Source organism: Pezoporus flaviventris, unplaced genomic scaffold, assembly GCF_033815535.1.
Source record: "Pezoporus flaviventris isolate CSIRO_AGI_PZ_B2104156 unplaced genomic scaffold, CSIRO_AGI_Pfla_v1 ptg000001l, whole genome shotgun sequence".
Taxonomy (NCBI): Eukaryota; Metazoa; Chordata; class Aves; order Psittaciformes; family Psittacidae; genus Pezoporus; species Pezoporus flaviventris.
This window is the reverse complement of record NW_026892549.1, coordinates 23,245,645-23,266,110: the sequence shown is the minus strand read 5'-3', so window position 1 is coordinate 23,266,110 and position 20,466 is coordinate 23,245,645. Positions and strand designations below refer to the sequence as shown.

General features: G+C 38.5%; 1 protein-coding gene across 6 annotated transcripts in view; it reads right to left on the bottom strand.

Annotated features, from left to right (window-relative positions):
* The window catches only part of CTNNA3 (catenin alpha 3), a 513,803-nt gene that overhangs the window by 151,597 nt on the left and 341,740 nt on the right, over positions 1-20,466 (bottom strand). For 5 of the 6 annotated variants that reach the window (XM_061448556.1, XM_061448569.1, XM_061448587.1 and 2 more), the window contains one exon: positions 2,287-2,379. The exons of the other annotated variant lie outside the window; for it this stretch is intronic. In XM_061448556.1, the coding sequence (XP_061304540.1) occupies positions 2,287-2,379 (93 nt within the window). The remainder of the gene's footprint in view (positions 1-2,286; positions 2,380-20,466) is intronic. 6 annotated transcript variants of the gene reach the window in all.

Genomic DNA, 20,466 nt, shown 5'->3' with positions numbered 1-20,466 from the left:
TGGGGGTGTTGGTCGATGAGAAAATGAACATGAGCTGGCCTCAGTGTGCGCTTGCAGCCCAGAAAGCTAACTGTTTCCTAGGCTGCATCAAAAGGAGAGTGACCAGCAGATCGAAGGAGGTGATCCTGCCCCTTTACTCTGCTCTTGTGAGACCTCACCTGGACTACTGTGTGCAGTTCTGGTGTCCTCAACATAAAAAGGACATGGAGCTGCTGGAGCAAGTCCAGAGAAGGGCCACAAGGATGATCAGGGGACTGGAGCACCTTCTGTATGAAGACAGGCTGAGAAAGTTGGGGCTGTGTTTCAGCCTGGAGAAGAGAAGGCTGTGCGGAGACCTCATAGCAGCCTCCCAGTATCTGAAGGGGGGCTATAGGGATGCTGGGGAGGGGCTCTTCATTAGGGACTGTAGTGATAGGACAAGGGGTAACAGGTTAAAACTTAAACAGGGGAAGTTTAGATTGGTTATAAGGAAGAAATTCTTTCCTGTTAGGGTGGTGAGGCACTGGAATGGGTTGCCCAGGGACGTTGTGAATGCTCCATCCCTGGTGGTGTTCAAGACCAGGTTGGACGAGGCCTTGGGTGATATGGTTTAGTGTGAGTTGTCCCTGCCTGTGGCAGGGGGGTTGGAACTAGATGATCTTAAGGTCCTTTCCAACCCTAACTATTCTATGATTCTATGATTCTATGATCTCCTGTCCCCAGAGAGAGTTCCCGGGAGACACGGGGGATAGCTCCTCCTAACGTGTGTCACCCCAACTGCCACACAAGCAGTCCTTTTATAGCCGCTGGGCATACATACATATTCATGAGGCTACGTATGGATTACATCATTTTCCAGAGAGTTCCTCACATGCGTACAAAATTGTGGTGGTGGTCTCTGAGGGTCGTTTACTTCCTCCAACAATATTCATCACTCCTGGCAGCCTTTGAAGTATGCGCAGTAGATGCTCATACCAGTTTAATTGGTTCGTTAGCACCAGAGACATAATAATCCTCCTATCCTCCTACTTATCAGTTAGTTTAACTGTAGCCTATCCTGGACACCTGCACTTCCCAGATACTCCTTATCCTGTGTCCTGTTCTTCAGGACTGTTTGTTTCTTAAAACTATGACAACTATAACGATTTATCTTGTGAGAATTCTCAGTATGTTCTCTAGCTGCACTCTATATTTTTTCTATGTATCATGCACCTCAGTAATTTTCCACTGCTACTGTTACAAAGCCTTCAAACTTAACATTACTTAAAACTAATTCTAAAGATTTCTATATTCCATTTTGTGATTTTGTGCCCCCCTCCTTTGTCTCAATGTGAACCACATTAATAACCACTTTTATAACATAAAGTTATAAAGAAAGACACTGAAACTGGACATTTCAAGAGAGAATACTGATCTATGATATTTTCAGAATACCGCATTTCCTTGATTAAAGTTTCTCTTCCCCTCTTCCCCCCCCCAGTCTTGCATTTACTCAACAAGCATAAAATGGACCTCACCAGCTTATAATTGTATATATTACTAATATTTGCTCTTCACCTTCTATTTCAACTACATTTAGCCTGCAAACACACAAAAGGATAAGAATATTTAGGCCACTGTGTAAACAACAGTATTCTTCAAAGAACTAATGATCTTGAAATTATGCAGTCTCAAGTCTGAAACACTCAAATCAGATTCACACAAATCATTAAAATCTTTGCTCTGAACAGATGTTAACTACAGAAGTTTTTACATCTTTGTGATTCTAAACGTTACAAATACAGTGAAGACACATTTTATAATGTATTAAGTATCAAAAATTTATTTGTATCTGTGTTGTTTTTCATTCATTTGCTTAAGACATGATTTTGAATTGATATTGAGAAGAATTCATAATAACATTCACATACACAAAATCCAAATCAAATGGTGATAATATTTCACCTTAAAGGTCAAAATATGTTGCTTTCTAAGTGTAAAAAATACTCCCAATTTGCCTATTATGGTACACTGTTCATTCAAACAGGTGTAATTTCAGAAACACAGCAGCATGTTTTTTCAATTGACATTCCTACAGCTTTTTAAAACTCCCCAAATCATTTACAATTCCTATGTTGACCACTAATAAAAAATAAACAAATGAACTGAGTATTTGCCCTTGATTTATCATTTGGTCTCCATTTACTCACTAAGCTGTGTGAATGGAATGTGAAGTTAGACTGAAGGAGCATGACTACCTATGCTGTGTGACAAAAATACAGTGTATGCTCAGGGCACTGTAATGGGAATTAATTGAAAAAGCCATACCTGTGGGCATAAAGTCTCTATGTGATTAGCTGCCATTTGGACAATTTTCATTCCATCTTCATTTGTTGATAACGAACAAGCAAGATTAGCAACCTTAAATAAACAAACAGTTTTGTAAGTATTCATCCCCACACTCTGAAACTTGCCAAAAACACACAGTTTATGCATAAATAAAAGGGTTCTCTGTCAATCTCAGCAGGTGATCAGGCTAACAGCTCTTCCACCCAAAAGACAATCCAAGCAGTCATAAGCATGGTCGCCACCATCAGTACACTCACTGTCAGTATTTTCCTCCCCAGCTCCTGAAAATATCTCCTTAATGCAAACCCAAAACACAATAATCCAAATAAATCAAGTGGGAAGAGTCAAATGGGAATGTACGCGTCCTGACATCTCTTTCAAAGCTGTAATGTTACTACTAAGGATAAGAAGCTGTTTCATCACTACTAAAGGTCCACAACCTATAAGGAAAGTCAAGCCCTAGCTGTAAGATCTATCACCTAACTTTCCTTAAAGTATCATGTACATCTTGGAACATTCCTCAAATAGCAAAAACCCTTTATTACACTACAGTCTCTCCCTTAAGCATTGTAAGCTCCATCATATTTCTTTCATATCCTCCAAGAGAGTTACTAGCTTTCTGTAAAGGGACCTGAAGTCCAAGTATACCTCAACTTCAAAAATACGTAAAATTTTCAAATGAAGAGCCAGTGATTGCTCTCAGTCTGAAAATCATTCTCTTTCTGAAGAGCAGTGTTTGTCAGGACTGGTCTGATTGAAATCAGCCCCAACATAACTTTAAAACAAAAACATTTTTAAACTTTTTTTTTTTTAATCACATGAAAAAGCTTATTTGTTCACCTTGTACTACTCAGTACAGCAGACCTATTTGTAATCATTCTCTTCAACCATTTCCAAGATACTATGAAAGAAGTAACACAGCTCTTCCTTGAAAACATTAACAACAGTGAACAAACCAGGATTTTTAACAACATGAATTAATACACTAATTAAGGTGCAGTGGGAAGAGCAAAACTTTGAACTGAGCCTGTAAGTGTAGTGTCTACAGTAGAAAAAATACTCCATTAGCCTGATGTTTTTTTGAATTATTTGATGCCCATTTTGAAGAGTAAGACCTGTGCATACTAGATGCAATCAATAACTAGGAAAAAAAAAAAAGAGAAACAACCCCCAGCTAATCATATTCCTCTATTCCTCTCACACATTACAACATTATATGGAGTGCACATGTATATCTAGGGGAGTGCACAACTGGAAAAGCTTTTATCTGAAAATGTGTGCATCAACTTCTCCAATTCCTACTCTTTATCTAACAATCAAACGTAAAAGGGAGTAGTATATAGAGGCTGTTTGAGATATATCATCTATGAACAAGCTTGCACAATTCTCAAAAATTCTTGAGATGGAAGGCTTTATACCTTCACTACGATCACACAAATGCACTCACACTATGTGTCATAATGTCCTCTCCCTGATTGGAAGGTACATGCATTAAGAAACCCTCAGTTTCTTTCATCCTCAGATTTCCAGATGCTTTCCACTGGACATAACAAGGCTAAAGGGAAAAAACATGTAGGAAAAAAAAAAAATCTTGGAGGTCCACCAGCTGCTCTCAGTGGATCTCCAGTAAGGTGTGCAAAGAAAGATTCTTCAGAAAGGTATGATAATTTGCAGCAGCCAACGCCCTAAAGCCATATATGGCTGGAGGTGATGAAGATAATGTAATATCCTTTCTGTAGGCAAAAGAAAAATGCTCCTAAACCGTTAAGGGCCTCAGGACAAGTGGAAATTCACCTGCAAAGTGAGTCTGCCTCTTCACTGTCAGAGGAACAAGAGGTGTTACCATATTCATTCTGCTGAAAAGAAAGAGGAAAGCACAATACTGTTGGTAAGAGTCCTTGAGAGAGGCATTCCAACCGTGACTCAAGGATGCATGAGAGTGGTTTAAGAATGAGCTGAGGTTCAGAGTTAACTCCAAGGTGAGAACACATGTGCAAAGCCAAATGCAAAGTGAGATTTTTAGAGAGGAAGAAAAAAGCACTACATTGCCTCACCACCTGTTTCATTCTCAGGTAAGAACAGCTTTATTGGTCTAGTATTGTGTCATGGTTTAAGTCCAGTCAGTAACTCAGAACCACATAGCTCACTGTCTCACTCCCCCCCCCTTCCTACCCCTGCTCCTAGAGGGATGAGGAGGAGAATCAAAAGAATGTAACTCCCATGGGTTGACGTAAGAACAGCCCAGTAACTAAGGTACAACACAAAACCACTACTGCTACCAGCAATAATAATAATGATAAGGGAAATCACAAGGGAAAAGAATACAACCGCTCACCACCCTCCAACCAATACCCAGCCTAACCCTTCCGGGTAACTGCCCCTAGTTTATATACTGAGATAGACGTGCCATGGTATGGAATACCTCTTTGGTCAGTTTGGGTCAGGTGTCCTGTTTCTGCTTTCTCCCAACTTTCCTTCCTCCCCGGCAGAGCATGAGACTCAGAAAGTCCTTGGTCAGAGTAAACATGACTTAGCGACAACTAAAAACATCGATGTTATTAGCACTGTTCCCAGTCTGAAAGTCAAAACACAGCACTGCACCAGCTACTAAGAAGGAGAAAAATGGCTGCTACTGCTGAACCCAGGACATACTGTTTGCCCACACTGCAAAATAAGGATTAAATGAACCCCGAGGGATTTTTTTTTTCAGTCAACTTTACTGCACTAACACCCAAAAATGAGTATTTTCTTGGGAAGAGTCAGCCAACTACCTAAATTACTCTTATATACATTGTACAAAATGAAGTAACACGTTATTAGGACATGGAACTGTTAAAGGACATGGAACTGTTAAAGGACATGGAACTGTTAAATGACATGGACATGTTAGAGGATATGGAATTGGTGGAACAAGTCCAGAGGAGGGCCACAAGGATGATCAGGGGACTGGACCACCTCCCGTATGAAGACAGGCTGAGAAAGCCAGGGCTGTGTTTCAGCCTGGAGAAGAGAAAGCTGCGTGGAGAACTCATAGCAGCCTTCCAGTATCCGAAGGGGGGCTATAGGGATGATGGGGAGGGACTCTTCATTAGGGACTGTAGTGATAGGACAAGGGGTAACAGGTTAAAACTTAAACAGGGGAAGTTTAGATTGGTTATAAGGAAGAAATTCTTTCCTGTTAGGGTGGTGAGGCACTGGAATGGGTTGCCCAGGGAGGTTGTGAATGCTCCATCCGTGGCAGTGTTCAAGGCCAGGTTGGACAGAGCCTTGGGTGGCATGGCTTAGTGTGAGTTGTACCTGCCCATGGCAGGGGGTGGTTAGAACTAGATGATCTTAAGGTATTTTCCAACCCTAACTATTCTACGATGAAGATGTGTTGCTCCTCACTCCACCAAGAAGTGCTTAGTATCTTCCCAATTTTTTCTGGACTCCTAACTCAATTATACTATAAATCACTTCTGTTTTCCCTTCTTGGTGAAGACTTCCTATTCTTCATAGCTAAAACTTATTGCCAAGGAAACCCAACCACTACGCCAGTATGGCCAAGTTCATCACTAAACCATGTCAATGAGGGTCTCGTCTGCATGGTTTTTGAACACTTCCCTGGCCATGTAATAAAGATCAGAACCAAGCACAAGTACTTTTTTCTCTTGAGAACTCTAATCAGATACACTGTAAGCTTAATGTTGTCATGCTTTAAGCCCAGTCACACAGCTCGCTCTCTCACTCCCCCCACCCTTCCTATCTCCCGCTCCCAGAGGGATGGGGAGGAGAATCAAAAGAATGTAAGTCCAACAGGATGAGATAAGAACAGTCCAGTAACTAAGGTATAACACAAATAACTGCTGCTACCTCCAATAATAATAATGATACGAGAAATAACAAGGGAAGAGAATACAACCACTCATCACCTGCTGACCTATACCCAGCCCGACCCTATCAGTGAACTAGCCCTTCTGGTTAACTGCCCTCAGTTCTACATCCTAGGCATGACGTGCTGTGGTATGGAATACCCCGTTGCCTAGTTTGAGTCAGATGTCCTGTCTTTGCTTCCTCCTGGCTTCCCCTCCTCCCTGGCAGAGCATGAGACTCAGAAAATCCTTGGTCAGAGTAAACATTACTTAGCAACAAATAAAAATATCAGTGTTATCAGTGTTGTTTCCAGGCCGAAAGTCAAAAACACAGCACTGCACCAACTACTAAGAAGGAGAAAAATGACTGCTACTGCTGAACCCAGGACAAATGTGTATATGAATTTACCAAGTCAGTGACATGATGACTGTAATGTATAAATTAAAAAGGCTGAAACTGAGATGAGGACCTTGCTTTGCCAAATGTTTCAAAGAAGGCAAAGCCTCAAACACCTTGTGATCCATTAAACTTTAAGTGCCCAAGAGATGAGCAACAAATGCAAACAAAAGAATTGGGAAGGGGAAGAGCAGGGGGGAAAAAACGATGGCATAGTGATGATAGACATCATACTGCAACACAGACACAAATGCAATAAAGCAATCCATTAAGGTAGAAATTAATCCTGACTCATCACTGTTCAGAAGATATGTCATTTGTAGGAGCAGCTGAATTCTGGACTGATGAGTAACACTTTATTTTCAGCATTACAGCAGTCAACATGGCTTTTGATATAAATTATATACTCTCTGAAAATTGATTTTAACTGTTAGTCTGCTCTCCTCCACTTATAAATGAAAAAAAGGTGCTTATATATTCTTTGCTTCTAATTTAGTGGTATACTGAATTATCTTCTACAAGTTTATTATGTATTCTTAGCTTCGACCCCTAGCTCTATTCATGAAGCCTTAAAAAGTCTTTTGAGAAAAATGACTTTTCATACAAAAAAAATGCCATGTAAAAACTAAAAGATCAGCAGTAAATCATAACTCTATATTTTTAAGAAAAAGGCTACACTGATGGATGTATGTATGTCTTCTAGTTGTTGCTGCATCTTTATATGAATTTATGATTACTATGTGTATTTTTATGAGCTTAATAAAACTTACACAGACTGGAATACTTGTTTAGAGTGAAAAAACATATTTCTGTAGACTGAAAACTTAGTCCCAAATGTGCAATAAAGTAGTATCACAATATTGCTTGTTTTTCAACCCATTTACCCATTTTCTATAGTAAAACTTAACTTCTTTCCAGATCAAGTAAAATTGTGATACTGAGCTATTTATAAGCTGCTTCCAAAGTTTATAGCTTATTTCTGCATTGCTTATAAAATGCTTTAGGGTACTTCAGGTCAAAAGCTACACTATTACTTTAATTTTTATTACTCATCACTTTTGTGGGAATAGTTACAAGCTATACTAAAAATATACTTAACATATATTATGTTGCTTTCGATGTCTTTTCTAGTTTCACACCTCCCAGTTTTCAAGAAAGATTCTGGAAACTGCTGTGAGGGACTACGTATCTGCAAACCTCTGTTAATTAATTAAGCCTGTTACACTTTGCTTAATTTTACCTGTCTCTTTCCTCCATTTTTCTGCAGAATTGAACTCTAGTCCATTAATGCCACAATTACTACTTTGACAAAATTAGCTCTACCTTGTACATCCAAGGCTTATTGCTGCCCCTGTTCATCTATAACCAGCTACCTTGTTAACATGAAGAAACTCCTCAGGGTATTCTAGAACTTTAATGTTTCCCATAATGTTATTTGTCAAGCATGCTAAAGATTCTATTTCCATAATTAATTAATAAAGGCTATTTGAATACCAATGGACAGTTCTTTTTTTTTTTTTTTAATCAACAGAAATCTAGAACAACCCACTTCAACCTATTTATTACAAGTTTCATGTGCTTAGATAAGTCCTATTTCACACAAGTTCATTTAGGAGATTGCTTTGATAAACTGGCCCTCAACCAAATTTAAAATGGAAAAAAGCACAAACACAACACCACAATACTCTGAGGCAAAGATCACACAAGTGTAAAGGAGAATTCTGCACAGTAACATTTCACAAACCATTTCCTTTCTGGTAAAGCTGTCAGGCCTGATGCAGAGCCCCATTAATCTTTCTCTCACTGCTTTGCATCACAGTACAGACCACTGAAGAACTAAGTTAAAGATTCCCCCTCCAGAACTCAGAGTGTAGAGCCCTAGTTACAACCAGAGAGATTACATTGTATCATCTCAACTGCATTTGTGCCCTGCAAGCCAAGTTAGCTGAAGAGTCCCCTAAACAGGAACAGTCCATAGGTGTGATCTGTGTGTCACTGAAAGTTTCTCAAAAAAGGCACCGTCTGCATGAGCACTAGACTTAAGCCACTGGAATAATCACAAAGTGGCCTTTGACATGTCAAGATAGGTCCTTCGTTAGCACCATTTGCTGAAATGTTAGAAATGTTAAGAGGGCTTTCCAGCAGTACCATACAAGTACAGAAATAGAAAGCAAACTATGTGAAAAGGAGACTACAAGAAGCAAAGAGCTGACTAAAATGCAACAGTTTTACTCCTTACCTCTTTCTTCATGCAGACAGAAAAAAAAAGTCAGTATAAAGGCAAAAGGAATATTTTACCAGTACACACAGATGTTATATACTGTATTAAACTGGAAGAGATTATGGTTTTCAGAAGGAGGAAGTGACTATCCAACTCCATAAGCATGTAACCAATAATCAATCTTCTGATTTTCCTTATCTCAGCCTGACAACAAACATGGCAAATAAAACAGCAGTTCACCATGGTGCAAGGGAAACGGGCCATCAGTCATGCACAGAATCAGCCAATTCCTTAAAATGTGTAAGAGGAGGAGCTGTCAAAACTTAAGGCCAGAATATACAGTCCTTGAGGGGATTGGGCACCACACACAGAGAAATGCTTCTGAACACATTAGTGAGCTGGACTCAACTGTCTGACAGTGACCTTTTGGACACCAACATCTATCACCAGTGAAAGCCTGGAAGCATCAGGGTGGATCAACCACTTCTCAAAACAGATGTATAATCTCATATTCTGAATATCCCATATATTAATCTTTTTTATTGTAAATGTTTCAGGGTTAAATTTCCAAACATCTTTTTTTTCGTCTGCATGTATATTTCCTTTTCTTCTTTCCTCTCTGCATGAAACCCTCTATCTCCTGCACCTAAATAACACTGAGGCATATAGTAAAACTGTCATTAGAATACTCAAGATTTCAGGCCCTTCCCTGTATAAAACAAAGGTAAGCTCCAAACATATCCACGAATACACCCCTACTTATTTTCTTACTATTCATTATTCCAGTATTCTATGAAACAGCATCCATTACCCTTGCTTTACAGATTGTTCTGTTAGACTAAATAACATATGGCTTTGTCATCTACAAATACCTAAGCATCCCTGGGTGATCTTTGCTTCTCTTAGCCACATCTTAGACTCTTTCTAAGATGTCTTAGAAACACTTCTGTTGCCGTAAATGTCCACCTCTTTGCCTCTGACTAGTTAATTGAGATGGAAATCAATCCCAGGGGATGCAGTGTAGTTCCTTCAACGTGCACATAACCTATATTATTAAATCAGTGTGAGCTAAGATGACTCTCAGTCTGCTAACAAAATGAAACCACACAGCTCTCATTTAGTGCTTAATAAATATTAGCAGAGCAGGAGAGGAAACACACTTCTTTTTAGCAGTATAATCACATAGTCTGAATGCTAGAAATTCTTTCATTTCAATGTAAATGTTTTAAATTTCTTGAAGTAGTACACCTGACAAATAAAACATTACATGATTAGTTTTGAATGAGGGAAAATAAAAGAAAAAATAATTAAAAAATCGCAGTTCAGGTAACAGTTCTTTTAAAAGTTCAAAATAGAAGCAAAATTTATCCTTATACAAAAAGAGTTATGCTCTAAGCACATTGTTCTGATTCAACACCTGGATTCATTATACATGCTACAGATAAATAAAAGGTCGATCATACTGACCATAAATTAATCTCTGGAAAGTTATAAAGAACGACCATTCAGAAATGTAGTAGACATTGTATCACAAATACTTTTCAAGAAATCATTGCCAGGGGCAAGAGACTCTGACAACCCACCAACAAATCCACAGATAATCAAAGATAATGAAAGATCAGTGCAATAAAACATACTTTCAGAATTTAATCCATTTTGGGAATAGCCCTTCACAGAACTTTTGCCTCCACAGAAGGTATGGACACTCATTTTACACCTTGCATTAGTATCAAGCACCTGCTTTGGCAATACATAAAGTATATAGCAGTGTAAGTTTCTGAAATATGTACTTTTTTGCACTAAGAAGCAGTTACTAGATATTCCAGTTTGTTTCTAAAAACCATTACTCTTAACTATGTGTACAGAATTACAGATGTGTGCTGCTTGAGCACTTACAATCAAATGTAGGATGAGAATAGGAGAGTCAACAATACGGCACTGAGGATTAGATACAACTGAATAAAGTATGGCCCATTACCTAGAATCATAAATGAACTCTTCAGCAAGAAAAGAATGCTTTCTTCCTCATAGTTGGAAGGAAACAGAACAGGAAGATACAAGCATATGCACTCAATAATACAAATTAAATTCACTGTATTAACAGAAATAAAGTAGCTCACATCAGCCATACAAACTTTGACACTAATTTTTACACATCCACCACTAGTAATACCTATTTTATTTTCTGCAGGACACAATACTGCATTACAAATTGCATGTGACAAATTCACAAACAATGAAATTGTCTGTCCTCTAAAAACTACTACAGAATTCAGCATAGCCAACTTCTTTTTTAAAAAGAAAAAAAAAGTTATTAAACAAAATTTCATTATGCTAGGTTGCCCTTTTGTCCACGGGGCAAAGAGTGAAAAGGCTACCTTAGGTACTCAAAACTGCAATTAGTGAGGCAACTTTGCACTTCCCTGCAAACTACTGAACTGTTCAATGATCTCAGCAACAACCAAAGGAGTACTAAAACATACCAATGCATAGAACGCAATCTTAATTTCACTTTATTTGTAAAAATCCCAACTATTATTGCTAGCTTAGACTATGGTTTGCACCAAAAGTTGTCACTAACTTTCCAGAAACTCATCTCCTACATTAATTGAACCAGGTCATTACTGCAAAAATAAATACAAAAATCATTCGACCATGTATACCAGCATATGTGATCAGGAAACTGGAACAACACACTATCGGTGAACACAGTATTTTGCTACCTTATTATTAATGGTACAGTGGTACTATGATAAAAATTCCAATTAAAACATAGATTAAATTTGTAAAAAAAAAAGGTGGGGAAATAATATAAAGCTGCATGACAGAAGGATTTAACCTGCAACTTTAGTCATCTCTACTGACAATCCTGAGAAAAATTCTCCTCAAAAGGGAAAAAATGTTTTATCATATAAGTAATTTTCCTGAAATCCCTGTAAAAGCATGGTTAGAGGTCCTCACACCCTTCAAAAACAAACAAAAAACATGTCATCCAACTTGTTTCAACATTCAAGATTCAACTTCTGGGACAGCATAGCAACGATTTAGTGTTAAATGGTGTGCAACCCTCATAGCACATCTACAACTAGGGAAAAAAATATATTTTCAGAATTTTTGTTTGCTTGTTACTGCTTTACAATTAATTGGATGACTCAATTCCCACCTCACACACACACACACCCAGGGCTTTCCAACAGTTGAAACATTGACAACTGCTGTTTCTTGGAATTAAAACAAAGGAAAGGAACTTAGAGGAACCCTTGTAGAGAAGACTACCTTAATCATTACCAGACAGCAAAGCAGACATTTCCATACCACCACATTCAGAACAGGAACCAATCACAGCACACAGATGCATAAATTTGTATCTACCATAAGCAAAAAATACATTCACTTCAGAGTTAAACAGGATACAATATACCTTACTGTTATCAGTGCTATTATAAAGACCTTAGTCTACTCTTGCCCTGCTTCCACTGAGCAGGACTTGAAAAAATACCCAGAGGAGGACTACTTTACTATTCCACCACTAACCAGCTGTAAGCATAATGAAAAATAATTAATTTCAAATACTGACCAAAATAATACTCTAAATCAGACCATATATCATTCACTTACACTGATCAGCAGTTGCTCACACAGGTGCTCCCAAAATCTCATGATTGCTTAAATGCAGCCCTTTAAAAGGAGGCCAAATTTTCTGACTGAAGAACTGAAACTGAAAATTTGTGAACCTAGGAAAACATGCACTTTTTAATATATTGTTTTCTACTGTTTCCTCACAGATTAGTATTTCAGACTTTACGTTGCACTAAATTAGGCCTTAAAATGACAAGGCTATTGAGCTTATTGCTTGCAAAAGGCCAACACCACCTCTTACCATATGCGACTCGTAGGTAATAAAAAAACAGTCATTACTAGTTCTTAGTGGCCTGAACTGCCCCGCAGGCTCCGGCTGCACAGTGGCTTGCCTGTGCAGTTTTATCTTCAGCACCCAGCAGCTCGGTGCTCAGAAAAGCCTCAGCCAGGAATGGCAAAATTCTCCTTCCACAAGACATAACACATTTTTTGCTACCTACATTAAAAGCTCGATGGAGAAATGCACAACAAAACTTACCCACTCCTGCTTGCCATGACCTGCTGCCTCTCACCCAGAAACTGGCAAGGGCTTCACCACAACACAACAGCAGGGTGGCCACCAAACCTTCTAGAATGACGGGGGTGGGGGTAGGCGCTGCTGGGTGTTGGGGCGCTGCCACAGAGTAGAGGTACGAGGTGGCCTGAAGCGAGGGGAGTGGCACACTCTCTGCCCCAGTACACCCAGTCATTCCACGGCTGCTGCTGTACTCACAGTGCCTGCATCTTAAGTGCGCAGAAATGGGACTGAGCGTAAGGGATGGCACCACAGCTTCGGCAGCCAGCCGACCCCCACCAGGAAGTGAGGAGTTATGGCGCAGAACATGGCAGCAACAAGCTCGGCGTGGCCCGGCCATAGCGAGAGCTGGATCAGAGACGTCCGTGCCCGGAAAGTTTAAAAGAGCCTTGTAATTGAAGGGGTGGCTTCAAGAAAAGCCACTTTAAATGATGTGATTTCCTACTGCCAATGGTTTTGATTTATTCTCACTGAGTACTAACTAACCATACAGGACAGGCATGAGGTCTGGGTCTAGCTCTTCAAAAAAACTTCCCATACTGGAGTGAATCGAAAATTTAAATTGAAATTTAAGGCTGTAAACATGCTTTTTATGAAATGCTCAAGCAAATGGAATTTGCAGTGGCTGTAAAGCAATCCCTGACTCACTTACAATGAAGTACATGCATGTACGTACACTAGGTATCTAAGTTGGCAGAACATTACACTGCTTTAGTTTAAAAATCTAGAAAGTGCCACAGGCACATAGTATATTCTTAACACATTAAAATACGTTGTTAGTGCAGTTATAATATATTCTTACACATTCACTATAGGCTGCATTTCAAATATCTAGCAAAAATATATTTAATCCTCTTGTTCATTATCACCCTTCCTTTATCCCTTCAGTGAATATCTAAAGACTTTTGCAGGTTTATGGTTTTTCTTCTCTTTGTGAATGGTGTCATGAGCTGTGCTCCTGCAGCTACTGAGAAAGCATCTATAGACAGCAAATTCCAATTGCAGTGGAGCTGGAAGTAGTTCCCTAGTTACTGTAGTTTATATGGAGTAAATGTACTAACATAAAATGTTTCTGTGCCTGTGGAAGTCTTTATTTCATGTTAATTGAGTTTAAAGGTTCTTATTTTATGAGAAATCCTTAACTCATTTGTGCATTGTGATCTCTCATCTAGGAAAGGTAACATTGATCACGAAGGAGAACAGTTAAAATGCAACCTTGCAACCAAACGCTTACATATAAAGTCATCCAGATTTCAAAGTTGCGGACTGCAGTGCAGTCTGAGGACATCGTGTGGGCTCACCTTTAAGGATGTGGATAGAATTCAAAGTATAGGACTGTTACACTATTACATTTGCTGACAAAACTCTTATGGAGACTCTATCTTGTTTACAGTACGCTGACCTTTAGAAGGGCAAATGAAGTCACTGTTAATCACTGTAAACCAATGCACAGCTGAGAAACAGTCTTAACACATGGTAGACAACCATCCAATAACAATAGAGTAAGAGATGTGGGGGTTGTTATATGTTTCAAAAGAAACAAATTCTGTGCAAGACAGTCTAGAATTATGAACTATAAATGATTCCTAATAAAGGACTGACCGGGTATGTGTTAATTAAGCTAAAACACAGAATGGTGATCTAAACTTGCCATTGCAAATATACATGGGATATGCCTACTACTGTCCATCTGTCCCTTTACTGGACCAGTTGTGTAAAAGGCAGATGAGAGTTGTGGCTGATGACAGTTCATTAGAGAAAACATGCCTACTTTAATTCTGTCTTACTGAGTCTAGTGAGGAGGTTTCTTGTTCTAGCAAGACCAGCCTGTGTTTTCCAGAAGAAGAAAGATTTAGAAATTGGTTACGAACTTGGCATTTTCAATACTATGCTAAGAGTTATAAAAAAAGGACTTTAATATAATGATGTTAAAATGTGATCAATGTGATGTCCTTGCAAGTAACTATGTTGAGCTTAGTAAATATTGCTCAAGTTTGTTGTTCAGTTTCTTTTACAGAGGTTCTGCAGAGGATGAATTACACCAAAGGAAAACACCTAACTGTATGCACCTTTTGCCTCAAAGCTGTCAAAACCAAAACCAGGCAACTTCCCTGTTAAAGATCAGTTCCCTTCCTTGATCAGAAATTCTAGTCTATGACTTCCCATTGTATGTTTTCTTAATAATTTTCTCGCCTTTTTTGAGAGTTCAGCCACTGTTTGTTTAATTTTATTTCTACCTTTAAGTCTATAATACGAAATTATTTGTCCTGCATTTTGTTTTCTTGCCTCAAATACAAGATAACAGATAGCTTCTCTAAGTATTGTGCACAAACTGCATTTCAGAACATTTATTAGTTATTTCAATGTATTCAGGAATTCACATTATTAAGTACAGTCTTGCAAAAATCAACACCCTGGCAGTGGGAAAAAAAACCAAATCCTACTAGGTCAAAAGCCCTTTGGCAGTGCTAAAACAGCCAGAAGGATTCCTAGAGAAGTGATTAAATTTGGCAAATAAACATGTTGCCTGACCCTCTACAAAATACTCTTAAAGTAATAGAATGTTTTGGTTGGAAAGGATCATCTTGTTCCAACCCCCTTGCCACAGGCAGGGACACCTTCCGCTAGATCAGGTTGCTCAAATCTCCTCCTTCACCAAATATCACAGCATCCATGGTCTAGGGGAGAAAGAAAAAACACCAAACAAACCACAAACCAACAAACTTCCAACAGGTACACACACAGAGATATTTGGTATTTAAAAAGCACAAGCTTTAGTGAGCTGCTGTTAACATTTTGATGTGTGACTTTTTTAGCACCTTCAGAAGTTTTCTGTTATAGGTGAGTGGCTCATTACAGATCAGTACTATGAAAACTGTGAGATTTTGGGGGATTAAGATAGAATCATGATTCCTGATATTGTGAGGAACTTCTAAACCTGGTTTCTGCAGTAATATAAGGAAAAAGTCACTGCCACCACACTTGTGTCAGCTGCCTTTACACTATCAGCAAAAATGTTAACTGGGTGTATTTTGATGAGGAGTCCATGTTGAAGCAAGACAATTTTCCTTTTGGAGCTTATACTACGCAGAGTACACTCTGCTTCACCATTCTAGGTGGCTGACATTTCTAGCTGTTGAAATATGCATCTCAGACATACAAAGTCTGATAAATCTTCATGTTGTTTATCTTTTGTTCCCTTGCGTCACACTTATGCAATAAAGGCTGTGATTAAGAGGATTAATGAAAATGTCACCATTTATCTCCTGAAGCTCAATCAGTAATAGGAAAGTTGGACCTTATTTGATTAATTACATAAAGGTGCAAAAATTCTCACATTATGAATTCAGGACTTGCTGCAAGATGCCGGAACTCTGTAAGGTCCAAAATCTCAAGGTACTTAGAAGTACATGCTTAACTTTAAGCTAACTTTATTGAATTAATCTTCTTAATTCACTAACTCAATCACGTTAACTCTCATTAAGCTTCCATCTACCAGCTCTAATATATCAAGGACAAGTTACCTGTCTTTAAAAGCCTCCTCTCATCTGCCTGCCACCTCTCAATTACTGTTGCCAGGATTCTTTTATTAGAATTTAATGTTTTTTTTTCATTTAAAACATTTGTGCCTTTTTCCTGTGCTGCCTTTCTATTTTAGAAATAATTCCACTCACCTCCCACAAATGCCATTACCATCCTTAGGCTTCCCTTTTGCATGCTATCAGCATGCAACCAAGCAGAGCCACTCCTCACAGCAGAGGATTCATAGGCTGTAGTCATTAAGCATGTCTATGCTGTTATTGACAATTGTCACATCTTTGACAATCAGGTCAATTTGCTGAAGGCAAAATTTTGAACTTCTAGAGCACAGAAACGAATTCTAGATTAAATGGGAAAGTACAGGTTTAGACCTAAATCTTGGGTTTACTGGCATAAAATTTGAGTTTCAGACATTAAAAGTTTGATTTTTTAAAAAAGTTGAAGAGAAAAAAAAATACCAGTAAGTAAAATAAGGAATTATATTTTTGGCTTTGTAGTTAGATTGGTAGTTCTTGCTACAAACCTATCTAATCTAAATGTCCCGGCTCATTGCAGGGGGTTGGACTAGATGGCTTTTGAAGGTCCCTTCCAATCCAAACTATCTTATGATTCTATGATCCTAATTACAGATTCGCTAAAACTAGCTTAATCAGCAGATGGGTTGCTAAAATGGATCTATTCAGATCTCTGCATTTAACTGAACTGCAGCAATGAAGAACCTACAAGAAAGGAACCTTCACTACTGAGATTTCATGAAAGTGCCATTAACTAAACCCTGCCTGAAGAGGCAGACTGCACACTAATCTCTCTTGAAAGTAAGAAAGTGAAACAAAACCATGGTAGTGCTGAATGGGAATTCTGAGTCACACAAACAGAAAGCCAACCGTATCCTGGGCTGCATCAAAAGGAACGTGACCAGCAGCTCGAAGGAGGTGATCCTGCCCCTCTACTCTGCTCTTGTGAGACCTCACTTGCAGTATTGTGTGCAGTTCTGGTGTCCTCAACATAAAAAGGACATGGAACTGTTGGAACAAGTCCAGAGAAGGGCCACGAGGATGATCAGGGGACTGGAGCACCTTCTGTATGAAGACAGGCTGAGGAAATTGGGGCTGCTCAGCCTGGAGAAGAGAAGGCTGCATGGAGACCTCATAGCAGCCTTCCAGTATCTGAAGGGGGCCTGTAGGGATGTTGGGGAGGGACTCTTCATTAGGGTCTGTAGTGATAGGACAAGGGGTAATGGGTTAAACTTAAACAGGGGAAGTTTAGATTGGATATAAGAAGGAAATTCTTTCCTGTTAGGGTGGTGAGGCACTGGAATAGGTTGCCCAGGGAGGTTGTGAATGCTCCATCCCTGGCAGCGTTCAAGACCAGGTTGGATGAGGCCTTGGGTAATATGATTTAGCATAAGGTGTCCCTGCCCACAGCAGGGGGGTTGGAACCAGATGATCTTAAGGTCCTTTCTAACCCTAACTATTCTATGATTCTATGATTCTAAACTGAGGATACATAGAAATTAGCAAACCGAAGGTGATTTCCCTCTCAAAAACAAAGCATTATGTTAACTAGTTAAATACAGAGTTACAAAATCAAATGTGTGTGATGAGAGGAGAGTTAATTTATCCAGGCTAGACTGATTCTGGAAATAAATACGGTAATGTAATGAAAATCCACTTCCCAGTCTTAAATATTGGTCCTGCTTGAAAGTGCTCATCTTATTTACAAAAAATGTCCTCCTACTCTGCTGACAGGTACGTTTTATTCCCAAATGCTGACCAATATTCTGCATGCATATCTCTATATGCTAACTGCTTCATGTTTCACACTTAGATACATGCTGTTTCAAGCAGAAAACCGTACTTAAGTTCTGTGTCCACAGATCGCATTGTACAACAGGATCCTGCATTCTAGTGACAGCTACTGCGTATGTTTATGTACATAAGTTACACTGTAATGCAAAAATAGGGATGATAGTATATTCTTCAATTTAGAGTCTTAAACTTCTATTATGACACAGATATGGTTAAATATTATACCACTGAAAGCATATGATGGTTTTAAGAAAAATAGTAAGAACAAAAGTGCCAGGAAAAAATTACAACCCCTGGACGTGGGTCTTGCATTTGGGGATCAAATTCCTCACCATTGAACTGCCTGAAACTAAAAACTTCTGCATAACAGGATTCATTTTTCTTGTCTTGTGATTATGCTCCTAAGAAGAATGATAGAAGATCCTGCTCTTTTCTGATATCCTGAAAGTTAATAAAGATGTTCCAATAATCTGTCAGTTTGACCTCTACGCATGTAGTTACGGAGTTTTGCAACAGTCAGAAGTAGTTTTGTGTTTCAGTGGCTCAGTAAAATGACAGTCTTCCAGTTAACAGGACTTTGTATATGTAGTGCTTTAATATGTAAATCAAAATTCATTACTGGAGTGTTAAATTCTATTTTAGATTAAGTAGCTATCTGCCAGGAAACTATGTGTTACATCGGATGTGTTACATGGAGGTTTGTTGGTTGATCAGAATGCAAGTAGTTTTATTCCCATTGCCCAAGTGGCAAGTAAGAGCTATCATCTTTTATATGTATGTCAATAAACCAGATTGAAGTAGTGAGATTTTTCCCGTTGTACTTGAAGAGAAATATTTACTGTTTGTATAGAAAATGAAAAGCAGCTTATCATGATTAAGTTGCAGATTCTGTGTTGAAACTGGGTCCTGGCAGAACTGTTTTCCACAAGAGGCAGATATAGAAAGCTTTAGTTCAAGACCCAGTGGCCCTGTGTTTTGCTTGAGAAAAAGTAAGGATTTTATGTACCATGCTTATTAAGTTATTATCAATATAGATTCATTTTGCTTACAAAATACTTACTGTTATTTCCACCATGCTGGGTTTTGCAAACATTTTAACACATTTAACCCTGAAAATGTTTCATTGTACCACATGAGCTCTTCCATAGTTTGCCAAATGGCATTGTAATAGCATTGAATGAAAAATAACTTATATCTATGTATATCACAAACTTCAATTTCTTTATAGAAATTGCACCAGTTAACGGTTTTCTAAATAGGAGTTAACTCAGATAAATCCTTACATGTACATTCTTAACTAAGTCTAATGGTGACTGAATTTGAGTTAGCTAAATTCTCTTATATCTGTTTTATTTCAGGTTCTGTCATTGATCCATAACAGATTCATTCCCCCATTCTGCTCCTTCTACAGTTTATCTGTCTCCTGTTTTTTCCCAAATGTAGGGACCCAAATATTTCTTGGTGTCTCCAGAGTGCTACTGAAACACAAATGTAGCAAATGTTACCTTTGAAGAACTTCCGTGAAGGATGAGCAATTCCATGAGTTTGGCTCACATGAATTCAAACACATTTTCTGGGTCCAGCTCTTAGGTAAGTAGGAGAGGCTCTAAACCAACAAACTAAAAAAATATGTATACTTAAATTTAAAAAAGAAGGTGCCAATCCAAACTGCTGTCATTCAACAGTTTGATCATGGTAAAATGGCAAAAAAGCTATGAACTCTCCAGTTGGTATTGTTTAAATGTATTTTCCTTATTCTTATTGCTGTGCTCTGCTATCCAGAGACAGAGGCCACCTTCCCAGGTAGGGGGCCAGAAGCCCTATATTAGAGCAAGGAGTGCCTGGACTCAAATTATGTTGTGAAGGAAAGTTCTCCCAGCACATTCGGGACATCAGTCTTATCTTTTTAAAAGCTAGTTTTAGAAGTAACTGAAGTAACAAGAGCCAGCAAGTTATTTTATTCAAGATCTTTTTTTTTTTCCCTCCTTAAAGTTAAGATTCTGTCAGTATTCACATAGTTTGTTCCTATGCATCTTGTCCAACTAGAAAGTGACAAACTTATTTATTTCTATATACATATATATATTTATAACTCAAGATTTCACATTGAAAATATGTGCTGGATTCCCTGCACTGAAAATCTTTAAAAACTCGCAAACTTGGTTTTTTAACAACACTCTATGTTCTGT